The sequence below is a fragment of the Schistocerca gregaria genome, chromosome 5, assembly GCF_023897955.1.
Source record: "Schistocerca gregaria isolate iqSchGreg1 chromosome 5, iqSchGreg1.2, whole genome shotgun sequence".
Taxonomy (NCBI): Eukaryota; Metazoa; Arthropoda; class Insecta; order Orthoptera; family Acrididae; genus Schistocerca; species Schistocerca gregaria.
This window is the reverse complement of record NC_064924.1, coordinates 383690911-383704225: the sequence shown is the minus strand read 5'-3', so window position 1 is coordinate 383704225 and position 13315 is coordinate 383690911. Positions and strand designations below refer to the sequence as shown.

The 13315-nt window shown below is 44.8% G+C and overlaps 1 protein-coding gene across 5 annotated transcripts in view; it reads right to left on the bottom strand.

Annotated features, from left to right (window-relative positions):
* Positions 1-13315, bottom strand: part of LOC126273199 (cilia- and flagella-associated protein 161-like) — a 376598-nt gene that overhangs the window by 276561 nt on the left and 86722 nt on the right. For all 5 annotated transcript variants that reach the window (XM_049976743.1, XM_049976740.1, XM_049976741.1 and 2 more), the window contains exon 2: positions 8690-8779. In XM_049976743.1, coding sequence (XP_049832700.1) covers positions 8690-8779 — 90 coding nt within the window. The remainder of the gene's footprint in view (positions 1-8689; positions 8780-13315) is intronic.

Below are 13315 nucleotides of genomic sequence, written 5' to 3'. Positions count from 1 at the left end.
CTATATACACTGTTCCATCGTAGGCTGGCTCACTGACAGTTCAAAAGATGCTACAAGCTTCGGAGAAATCTATTGCAGAGTTTGTAGAAGATATCCACGCGCTCACAAGGCGGATCCGCAGAAGCATGCTACCGGGTGATTCCTATGTCTCAAGAATGAAGCGTCAGTACCCTCAAAAGGAGCAGCACAGATTAAATAATTTTCTAGAAGTCTTTACGATGCTGTGAAGGACGAAGAGCTATTAGTAGCTATTTACGTAGCAATGCTCTCTTATCAGTAAAAAAAGTTGATTATCTAGGAATCTTAATAAATAATATGACTAAAGAAAACACTAGGAGTTCATACTACCAAATGCTGTGCTCACATCAAACATGTTATTGGGCCATGATTACTTGATGCGTTATTGCATGACTCTGGCAACGAAACCTACACGTTAATTTTTGACGTGAACACCGACGTGGGGGACATAATATACCTTTGTATTTGTGTGAGATATTATATAAAGGTAAAAGGAACGATAACAGCAGACTAGACGTTGAGAAAGCAACAGCAGAGATTTTGTATGAAGCACTTGAAATATAACTGCAAAAGGTATCACTGAATGTAAATAAAATGGTAGGGATGGAAACGGACGGTGGTAGTAATTCATGCGGGTTCGGAATTCAGATTGTGCTCTGTTCAAAAAAGATGATGATGAAATCCATTTAAGTCGGTGCAACTGTCATTCAATTGACAATGCTTCATCACAGACTTCTGAAGTGTTTGCTGCAAACCTAGATTTGGCTCTGAGCACTATGGGACTCAACTGCTGTGGTCATTAGTCCCCTAGAACTTAGAACTACTTAAACCTAACTAACCTAAGGACATCACACACATCCATGCCCGAGGCAGGATTCGAACCTGCGACCGTAGCAGTCGCACGGTTCCGGACTACGCGCCTAGAACTGCGAGACCACCGCGGCCGGCAAACCTAGATTTCCTGTGCAAGGAAATTACAACTGGTTTCATTCCACCCCATTACGGAAGCTAGAGTACCAAAGGCTATTTAAAATTATGAATAACAGCGGAAAACATTTCACAATTTTGTGCAGCTGATGGCAACGAGGTGTGTACGCAGATAGAATGTAATACCTAATCCTCTGTCAGAAGACCATGAAGAACTACAGTGGAGTTCAGTATTAAAGCAACAAATCGCTACTTCCCCTTTCTGTGTCTAATTCACGATGTAATCATACAAACTATCAACAGACGCCCGTACGATCCTGTTCGGCACGGAAGGTGGCCTTCCGGTCAACGGGCAGCTACGTCAACGAGGACGTCAGGGCACCTATCGAACTGGATAGTGTTTTTCTAGTAGTCCCACATCCACAGTCGCTATGTACTCAGTCACAGGCGGTGCAGTATGGCACAGTGAAGACACCTACCAGTCTCTCTGTGGTGGAAGGCATAGGAAGAATGGAAGTGGGACAGCCTCAAACTGATGTGGCCCAATGCTTAAGTTAATTGTTCTGTTGTTTCTCGGATGTGGCAACAGTTTAAAGACACCGAAACTGTATCCCGAAGACCAGGGCAGGGCCGACCATTTGTGACATCCGAAAGAGAGGGCTGTTACTTTTTCTGTAAGAGTACGACGGTACCGCCTTAATACTGCACGGCAACTGGCATCTGACCCCGCAGCATCCACTGGACGTGTTGTATCGAGGCAAACGGTGTACAGAAGGCTTCAGCAGAGTGGTCTTTATTGTCGGAGATCTGTTATACGTGGACCTCTGACGCGTCTTTACAGAAGGGAACTTCTAGAGTGTGGTCCTCAACATGCCACCTGGACGGTCGAAAAATGGGTCAATGTTCCGATTTGGTCTGGAGTGTGATTCTCGACGGATTGACATCTGGAGGGAACGTGGAACTCGATTTCGGGACCCAAAATCAGTGGAAAGAGACCTGTATTGAGGAGGATACCTGGTGGTGTGGGCAGGAATTATGTTCTTCACGAAATTAAACTGGTGAATTGGCAAGTTTAACTGCTGTCAGGTATCGTGGCGAGATCTTGGGACCACATGTGCGGTTGTTGCGAAGTGCTGTGGGCCCAGACTTCGCATTGATGGACGATAATGCTCGACCTCACAGAGCGCGAATGGTTGATGTTTTCCTTGAAAAGATGCGTGGCCTGCTCACTCTCTCGATTTGAATTCAATAGGGCGTGTCTGGGATGCACAAGAGGAACGGATTGCATCACGTCAGCTGTCACCAATTACTCTCCAAAACTTGCGAGCAGCTTTGCAGGAGGTACGGGCGTAAATACCTCAACATGAGATTGATAACATAATCCACAGCATGCCGTATCGTTGTCATGACTGTGTTGTTGCCACAAGTGGTCACACCCCATACTGAGCACATGAACCAGTTGTCAGAATGTGTGTAAAAATCCGTTAAGTTGCAAAAAAGAAGAACATTTTGTCTGCCGTTATGCATGTTGCGGTTGTCTATGTTCTGTATTCTTTACATTTTTCTACTTTACTACCACCTGTTTGTACTATTTTGTGGCAAAATGAAAGCAATCTTTCAAAATTTCCGTTTATTGCTTTAATTTTGGACACCAGAGTAAAATTTCGTTTTCATGCTGTGGTAGATAAAAAAATGGGGTTTCTGGCAAGGACACTAAATGAGATGTACCAAGATGATGTCAACTCTGTATATTCAACAGGTCTGAAATCCATTCTCTTTTATAGATAAATAAAGTCAGTCTGATTTTTCAGCATACTAATATCGAAATTGGGCATTCCTATGATAATGTTGAAATGTTGATCGTGTCACTAACTACCACGGTTTCCAAATCTGTTTTTGTGCAAAATGACTTGCAAGAAATAAGTAATTCTGTTGATAATGATCTAACATACATAGATTAAAAAATTATCGTGTGTTGTCAAAAATTAATCTCGCAGAGAGTAAGTTGCTCCAATTGCAAATCAGAGCAAAGTAATATATTAGGCTATTAATTTGCCAGCTCTTAAAAAGATTGGCCACAACCTTGAATCATTTTAAGAAACTCCAGTGTTTAAGACCTAAGATGTGCCTATAATAAGCACTATAATTGAATTTCAAAGAATTCCCTTCGTAGATGTTTATATAAAAATGATATAGATACTATTCTGAATTAACAATACTCCTTGGATCTAGTTAACTGGACTGAGTTTAATGGGCGTCACGTTTTGACACGTTCGTACAAATTTTGACCAGAAGTTTCAAACTGTAAAAAAATTGGAAGCTTTTTAATTTTCGAGGAGTTAGCTGCATATTCATTATTGCTGATGTCACTGCCTGTTTCTAGTGCTATAGTGGAAAGAGTGTTCAGCATTATGAAAGTAACAGAAACGAAAGTCAGAAATAGAATGAAAAGAGAAATGCTTAGGGAACTGCCACGAATTAAAGCCCATCTCAGTTCTAATTGTACTGGTTTTACATGTACAAAAGAAATGTTTAAAAGATCCCGTAAATTAACTTACTCAAGAGCTCACAGCTGTAAATAGCAATATTGAAGGAGATGAAATGATTGTTTGGCACTCGAAGCTATGAATGAGAAAATGTCTTGCGCAAGTGTGGTATAATGAGTTATGAACCATTTCATGTTATAAGTATTATAAGTTCTCAAATTAATAAATATGATAATTAAATTAAACTGTACTTGAATTTAGTAACTACTGTATCTCCCAGATTTTCACTATTGCGTTTACAATATGACTATTTTGACTGGCTTCATAGCTCAGTTGATAGCGTGGTTCAATTCCCAGCTGGACTCGAGAAATAATTCTCTGAAAAGAATGTTCCTCAATATGTACAGCCTGGCGTGCGTGAATGAGTGTGTGCTGGAATCTGTGTTACAGGTTGCTGACTAATCAGTCAGCTCACTGAGCTAATTTCAGGATTGTCGCTGTCGAGTCATATGATAATTTAGTCTAGAATTAGCACAACTAAGTTATGGCGATATTGTGGCTATTTTTATTGATAAAAATATGGCGATTTTTATCTATTCTTGTTCAACAATTGGCCACCGAGGAACAGAAAAATCTAGCGACCCTGGTTGTGTGAAACAAAACGCTCATTTGCCGCATAAACCGCATAAGCGATAAACAAGTTTTCGGTAGTAATCGGGGTGCTGTATGATCCAGTTTGGACGAAATGAAGCTGCAGAAAGACCAGTTCTGTGACATCACGGAAACCGGCTCACGTGAGGAGAGGCAGTGGTATGTAAATTGGTAAGGCTGGGAACGAAACTTAGAACCAGCTGTGCAGTGCCAGGGTAGAATCAGGCCACGCCAAAGTCAGGCGCTGCCCCGTGGACTGACTCTATGTTGACAGACATCATGTGCCGATGCCGAGAGAGCCTTCAGGACGGCAATACAGTCCAATTACGACTGTGTCGTTGGACTTGGTCCACAACATACGACGTTACCAACCAACGCTGAAATGACCGTGGCATCAGCTCGGAGAAGCAGGATCCAAACGCGGTTGAACCAACTCGTCTTCTTCGAGCAGCTGGGCAATAACGTGCTACTCCACGCAGCGCCAATGACGCAGACACAGATGCTTCACCAGCACCGCTGCCTGCTGCCTAAGCGTCTTGCCGCTAGGGTCAGTCCCGCACTTGGCCGCTGTCCCGAGGGTACGAAGTGAAGATCCAGCAATCTCTGCCTTCGCCGGAGTACCAACAGTAGACCACTGTGCTACGAGCCCTGGAGAGAGACGCAGCCTGACTTCCTGGCAGCAACAGCATTGAGCACGATGGCACAGCAGCGACCATGGAGAAACGCCGTCATATTCACCGAGCTATCAACCAGTGTTTGTAAATACGCCTCAATAAAGATGCCATTGTAATGCCACTAAGAGCCACGGCGTGATTATTACGCGGTGGAGAGTGACTTCAGATCTTTAGCTGTTGCGGACCCATGGTCCCACACTGCGAAATATTTCGCCGTGACTAGACAGGCACCCCACTTGGGGAGGCTGCATGTCGAAAAGGTTAGGGCACTCTACCAAGGGCTAAATACACAATCAACCCCGCACCCACACCACGCAATCACGCTGTATCTAGCACTGATCCGACGAGTGCTATTATACACTGCCATAGTGTGGGGGAATGCAACTCACACACATCTTCGTCAGCTCCATGATCTGCAAAACATGTTCACATGCCTCGCTTTGTAAGTACCACGCGATTTTCCTACACAGGACCAGCACGAGGCTATCGATGCCGATGTTAAGGGACCGAATCAAAACGACTGCACTGCTGTTCTATGACACGTCGAGCAGTTAGGCAGAGCAACCAGAGGGACAGGAGGGGGACCGCTGGATGATACGACCTGCGCCGACAGTAAGCTCTGTCGATTCGACAGTAGTTACTCTCGGTACAACCAGCATGGATTCCGGAGACAACGAGCATGTGAAACTCTCCTCGCCCTTTTCTCACATGACATACTGGAAGCTTGGGATCAAGACAGTCAGGCAGATGCAATATTTCTTGATTTCCGGAAAGCATTTTACTCATTACTACATCTTTACTTATTATCATAAATACGATCGAATGGGGTATCAAGCGAAATTTGTCATGGTCTGAGGATTTCTTGCTACAGAGGACGCAGCAAGTTACCTTGATTGGCGAGTCATCGACAGATGTAGAAATAACTTCCGGGTGTGTTGGAGCCCAAACCGTTCATGTTGCATATTAATGACCGTGTGGAGAATATTAACATTGACGTCTGACTTTTCGCAGATGATGCGGTTATCTGCAATGAAGTAAAAGTCTGAACGAAGTTGCACAAATATTCTGTCAGGTCTTGGTAACGTTTTCGTGTGATGCAAAGATTGGCAACTTGAATTAAATTTGCAGAAATGTAAAACTGTGCAGTTCACAAAATGAAAAAAAAAACATAGTATCCTATGACCGTAATATCAATGAGTCACAAAACGAATCTATCAAATCATACAATTACCTATGGAAGGTATATGAAATAGAACGATCACATAGGCTCAGTCCGGGGTTAGGCATGTGATAGACTTCGCATTATTGGTAGAATACTGGAGAAATGCAATCAGTCTACAAAGGAGTTTGCTCTCAAATCATTCGTGCGACCCATCCTAGAATACTACCCAAGTGTGTTGGACCCATACCAGACGGGACTAACAGGGGATATTGAACGTATACAGAGAAGGGCAGCACGAATGGTCACAGGTTTGTTTGACCCGCAGGAGGATGTCACTGGGGTGTTGAAAGAACTGAACTGGTACACTCTCTAAAACAGACGAGTACTATCCCGAGAAAGTTTAATTACAAAGTTTCGAGAACCAGTTCTAAATGATAACTCTATCAATATGCTAAGACTCCCATAGGACAAGGAATAGATTAATTACAGCATACACGGAGGTATTTAAACAATCATTCTTCCCGCGTTCCATACGTGAATGGAACGCAACGGAAAAAACCCTAATACGAGGGTAAGTCAATTATTACCCGTAATTTAGTTATATTTTTATTTTAGTAGTACTGTCGTTTTACGTTGATGACGCATGCGTTGTTTATTTGTTGTTATATCTTTGCAATTCTCAAGCTGCCACGTTAGTTTCGTTATCGCTGCCGTGTTGTTAATCATGGCTGCTCCCCTGTCTATTTGCACCAAAGAGGGGAACGTTCAGTGGTCCGCTTTTTGTGGTCGGAAGGTGTAGCAGGGGCCGAAATTCATCGAAGACTTTCGGTACAGTACGGGAACAGTGTTTTCCCATAGCGGAGTGTCTACGAATGGACTGAAAAATCCCGAAATGGTCGCACAAGTCTTACGCACGATGAAGGAGCCGGACGACCGTTTACCGCCACAAATGAAGAAACCATTGAGCGTTCTCGTGAAATGGTTCTCTTAGACAGACGATTAACTACTGACGAAGTGCCACATCGTCTGCAAATTAGTCACAGTTCTGCCTACGAAATCATCCACAACAGACTTGGGTTTCATAAAATTTGTGCAAGATGGGCCCCAAAACAACTCACACAGTTGCATAAACAAACGCGCTTGGACACCTGTAAAAACCATTTGGATCACTATGGTAACGAAGGGGACTACTTCTTAGACAGGATCATTATGAGCCGGAGAGTGAACGGCAGAGTATGGAATGAAAACATCCAAATTCGCCGTGCAAAAAAAATGTTCACGACCCAACCGTCCGGAGAAAAACTTATGCTTAACGATTGTTTGGAACGCATAAGGTCCAGTACTAGAATATTATGGGGAAAGGGGCACAACAATAAACAGTGAGATGCTTACCAGGCTAAAGCCTGAAATACGAAGCAAACGCCAAGGACTGCTGTCAAAAGGCGTGTCGTTGCACGACCAATGCCCGTCTCCATACTGCTGCCCTCACTGCTGAAACGCTCCAGAAACTCCAATTTGAAGTACTGAATCATCCTACATGTAGTACCGATCTAGCCCCTTCTGACTATCATTTGATTTGCCTCCTCAGACGGGCAATTTGTGAAAGAAGCGGTGCATTCCTGGCTCGCAGCTCAACCGAGAACCTTCTTTTATGACGGCATCAGGAAGCTTGTACAACGGTGGAACAATTGCGATGAAACGCAAAGAGACTGCGTCGAAAAGTGATGTTCTTGTAAGTTTCCTATTTGATTACAATTAAATTTTATAACTACTTTGCGGATAATAATTGACTTACCCTCGTAATCAGTATATCGGGACGTTTCTCTATGATGCATTTCACAGTTATTTGCAGAGTATAGATATAGAGGTACAGATAGATGTAGACGTATAGTAGCCTTAGCTGAAGTTGTTCCCCCTAGGGACACGTCTGTTGGTTTTTTTGTCATTATACCTATCTATGTTTGGACCCCACGCATCTGCTCCACCCTCCCGTAAGTGGCATAAGCATACCTCGCTACAATTAGAACCGTAGCTGAAGGGTACAAAGTTACAGGAACGTTCATCTCTTATGTTCTCTTCTGACATCCAGATAGGTGCTGTTATCCTTCAGAGTATCACACTAAGTAACGATTTTTCCCCGCATTCCGATTTACATTTTTTTATGTAAAGAACTGTCATGCTGTAAATATAACTGTCTGACATGACCTCAAGAAGCTCCACATAACTTTCACGACAAATGTTGCGGCAACTACGTGTGGAATTTCCCCTAGATGTGAATCTTGAAATGCTGTCACATTATTTGGGGTTTCACAGCTGTAGTAGAGTCGGTGGAAGATCACGGAGCTGACAGCGCTGTTGTCAGCTATCAGCTGCGAAGGGCATAAAACTGCAGGAGAAAATACGGTCATCTATAGAGCTGCGACAACACGGAGGTGTCGCCCTAGAGGCACTCATAAAACCGCATTATGCGATTGGTTGAGACAATAAAGTGAAGGAGGTGTGCTTCTTTCGCGGGCTATACTACACTCACAGGAGATGTCAACTCCACAACGGCACCGAAAGTCTTAAACGGACAGTCACATCATTATGGGACAGATGGTACGTAAGTAGTCCAAGCACAACTTTCTGCATAGTCGGGGGATCTGGTGTAAATAAGTAAAGTGGTTTTGAAGCACACTTTTAAAGCTCCTTCACAGCATTACAGTCCATCTGGTTTATGTTAAGTTTTTCAAAGCATATTTATGTCCAGTAGAAAGACTTCGCTACTTTACCTCTCTCAGAAGATTAAAGAAGAGCTTTCTTGCCTTTTGCACCAACAGTTCGCCCCTTTCTCGTTTCTTCAGAAAAAGCTGCTGGCCGGCCTGAAAAAAAAATTCGTTGAAAATATGTTTCACTCATTTGAAGCTTGCAGCTAAACACAAGACCTGTAATATTCAAAGTTTTCTACAGTTTAATACAAAATGTTATGCATGTATAAAGTGCCATGACTTTCAGTTTTATATTCATATTAAGTTTTATGGAATTCGAATTCAGACACAGGAATACAAAGGAACAACTTTTATTACATCTCAGCACAAAACAGAATTTGTTGAATGATGGACACACAACAAATAAACGTTAAGGAAGCTAAACCCAAGGAATATCACAATAAATGCGTATCACAGGCGGGAAGTTTTTGAAAGCGAAACTCAGATTTCAGTTTCAACATTCCCACTGTTTGAGCATCATAAAATCTATTTGCGACAATGCTCAAGCTTGCGCGCAACATCACAAACCTATCTACTCTCTCTTTACACTTTTCTCTCATGAACTGCTATAGGATATTAATGTGTACGGATTTTTTTATAAAATTCCGGATTTTTTATGGCTGTTATCGAGCTCTAGTTAACCATACAGAGTCTAGTTGGTTGATCGCACAGATTTTTCGAAATCACTTAGCAGATTTCGTAGCCGTATTATGTCTTTTCCACCCACGCTGGATAGCACATTTTTCGCTTATGTAGTGCTCAAGGCCACCATTCTTTGACGCTGAGAGGACACGTTATCGTAAGTCGTCTGCCTTGTTCCTATACCCCCCACTCAATTCAAGTGGCTATATCCGAATAGAATAATCTTGTCTTTGCTCTTCCTGTAAGATATACCAAAGTTTTCCTTGTCTTGCACATACTTGAAATTGTATATGAAGACCTGATAATGACTCTCATCATAACTGATCAAGTATCTGTTCGCTGTAGTCATTGCGAAAGCCATGTCTAGTCGAATAACAGTCGCGTGATACAAAAGCGAACCAACAGCTTTCCTGAATGAGAATTCCGCTACAACTGACGCATTTTTATCCGCTGAGTAAAATACCACATTTGGATTTTCCAAGTCAAAAGGATTCAGCATTCGCGTCGCTTACGCTGCTTGGTGCACAAACGTTTTTTCTCCTCCGTTTCGCTCAACTTCCTTTCTCAGAAACCCAACAGTTATTGCAAACGTTTTCGCCACTTCTTCTACAATGACCTCGAGGGATTCTTTGCTTTTTCCAACCAACAGCCCATCGTCTATAAATAAAGCCAAAAGAAGATCATTTCGAACTTTCCGATCAAAAATACGTATGTCTGCCTCACTCGCTTTCAAATCGCACTTCACCAAAAATTTTCAAAGCGGTTAACTCTATCAAAGGGAAATCTGCTTCAATCCCAACACCAAGAAAGGGTTGTGCGACATACACGAAAGTTGGTAGGGGTATTTCTACATCTGAAGGATGATGTCTATTCAAATTTCTCGCCATTCGTATAAGAGGCGATAGTAGCGCCACTATGAGGATGTACACTCCTGGAAATTGAAATAAGAACACCGTGAATTCATTGTCCCAGGAAAGAGAAACTTTATTGACACATTCCTGGGGTCAGATACATCACATGATCACACTGACAGAACCACAGGCACAGAGACACAGGCAACAGAGCATGCACAATGTCGGCACTAGTACAGTGTATATCCACCTTTCGCAGCAATGCAGGCTGCTATTCTCCCATGGAGACGATCGTAGAGATGCTGGATGTAGTCCTGTGGAACGGCTTGCCATGTCATTTCCACCTGGCGCCTCAGTTGGACCAGCGTTCGTGCTGGACGTGCAGACCGCGTGAGACGACGCTTCATCCAGTCCCAAACATGCTCAATGGGGGACAGATCCGGAGATATTGCTGGCCAGGGTAGTTGACTTACACCTTCTAGAGCACGTTGGGTGGCACAGGATACATGCGGACGTGCATTGTCCTGTTGGAACAACAAGTTCCCTTGCCGGTCTAGGAATGGTAGAACGATGGGTTCGATGAAGGTTTGGATGTACCGTGCACTATTCAGTGTCCCCCGACGATCACCAGAGGTGTACGGCCAGTGTAGGAGATCGCTCCCCACACCATGATGCCGGTTGTTGGCCCTGTGTGCCTCGGTCGTATGCAGTCCTGATTGTGGCGCTCACCTGCACGGCGCCAAACACGCATACGACCATCATTGGCACCAAGACAGAAGCGACTCTCATCGCTGAAGACGACACGTCTCCATTCGTGCCTCCATTCACGCCTGTCGCGACACCACTGGAGGCGGGCTGCACGATGTTGGGGCGTGAGCGGAAGACGGCCTAACGGTGTGCGGGACCGTAGCCCAGCTTCATGGAGACGGTTGCGAATGGTCCTCGCCGATACCCCAGGAGCAACAGTGTCCCTAATTTGCTGGGAAGTGGCGGTGCGGTCCCCTACGGCACTGCGTAGGATCGTACGGTCTTGGCGTGCATCCGTGCGTCGCTGCGGTCCGGTCCCAGGTCGACGGGCAGGTGCACCTTCCGCCGACCACTGGCGACAACATCGATGTACTGTGGAGACCTCACGCCCCACGTGTTGAGCAATTCGGCGGTACGTCCACCCGGCCTCCCGCATGCCCACTATACGCCCTTGCTCAAAGTCCGTCAACTGAAAATACGGTTCACGTCCACGCTGTCGCGGCATGCTACCAGTGTTAAAGACTGCGATGGAGCTCCGTATGCCACGGCAAACTGGCTGACACTGACGGCGGCGGTGCACAAATGTTGTGCAGCTAGCGCCATTCGACGGCCAACACCGCGGTTCCTGGTGTGTCCGCTGTGCCGTGCGTGTGATCATTGCTTGTACAGCCCTCTCGCAGTGTCCGGAGCAAGTATGGTGGGTCTGACACACCGGTGTCAATGTGTTATTTTTTCCATTTCCAGGAGTGTATATCACGCTGTAACGGCCGTGAGCGTTAGTTAGTTTTGATACTGAACGTGGTGAAAAATGGTTCAATTGGCTCTGAGCACTATGGGACTTAACTTCTAAGGTCATCAGTCCCTAGAACTTAGAACTACTTAAACTTAACTAACCTAAGGACATCACACACATCCATGCCCGAGGCAGAATTCGAAACTGGGAGCGTAGCGGTCACGCGGTTCCAGACTGTAGCGCCTAGAACCGCTCGGCCACACCGGCCGGCGAACGTGGTGAATAGATGTTAGTCAAGAATGACTGTAATGCGACAAAGACGCCATTATCAACACCTCACTGTGTTTGAATTAGGGTTACGGGAAGCTGAGTGTTCCTTCTTCGATATTGCAGAAAGACTTGGCAGGAATGTAGCCACTGTACGTGATTGGTGGCACCGGTGGTTACGAGAATGCAAGAAGACTGGACTCGGAACAGCCACGTCGCACTAGCGAGACGGAAGACGGCGTATGGCTCTGGCGCATTGTACTGCATCTGCAGCAGCAACATTGGCACCACACTGACACACAACGAACTGCTACAAATCGGTTACTTCAAGGACAACTCCATGAAAGATGTCCTGTAGCGTCCCACTGACTTAAAACTACAGCCGTTGGCGACTTCAGTGGTGTCAAACGAGAGCTTATTGGAGGGCAGGGTGGAGGTCTGTTGTGTTTTCGAATGAAAACTGGTTCTGCCTCGGTTCCGGTGGTAGCCGCGTGTTGGTTAGGAGGAGGCCTGTTGAGGGCGTGCAACCGATCTGCCTACATGCTAAACACACTGGATCTACATCTGGAATTAGGGTCTAGGGTGCGATTTCGTACGATCGCAGGAACACTGGTGGTAATCTCGCGCACCCTGACTGTAAACTTGTATGCCAGTCTGGTGATTCGACCTATTGTGCTTCCATTCATGAACAGAATTCCAAGGGCTGTTTGCCAACAGGTTAACGCTCGCCCACATACCGCTGTTGTAACCCAACATGCTCTACAGAGTGTCGATATGTTGCCTTGGTCTGCTCGGTCACCAGATCTGTCTCCAATCAAGTACATATGAAAGTCACTGGACAACTCCAGCGTCATTCCCAAACAACATTAACTGTCCTTGTACTGACCAATCAAGTGCAACAGGCATGTAATTCCATCCCCTAAACTGACATCCGGCACCTGTACAACACAATACAGGTACGTTTGTATGCTTGCACTGAACAGTCTAGTGGTTACACTGGTTGTTAAGTGTACCAGCATTTCACATTTGCAGTGGCTTACCTCAGAATTATATTAACCTGTGATCTTGCAATGTTAATCACTTAAATATGTTACCTAGACAAATGTATCGTAGCAGTTTCATTTCTCTACATTAGTTGTTCTTTAGTGTTGCGATTTTTTCCTATCAGCGTAAAAACGCGATTTTTACATCGAGTTGTATCTCACCACCGGCGAGAAAGTTTCGTTATAGTCCAGAACGCTGAGAAGGCCCTGTGGAGCCCATTTTCGGTTTCTGATGCTTGAATTTTAAAAAGACACTTTGGATCTATAACTGAGGGGTCAGCAGAGCTGACTACTATGTGGAGGACCTGGATTTTTCCTTTTCCCTTGGTGGGTGGACTGGAACGTGGTGCACTCAGCTTCGTGACGC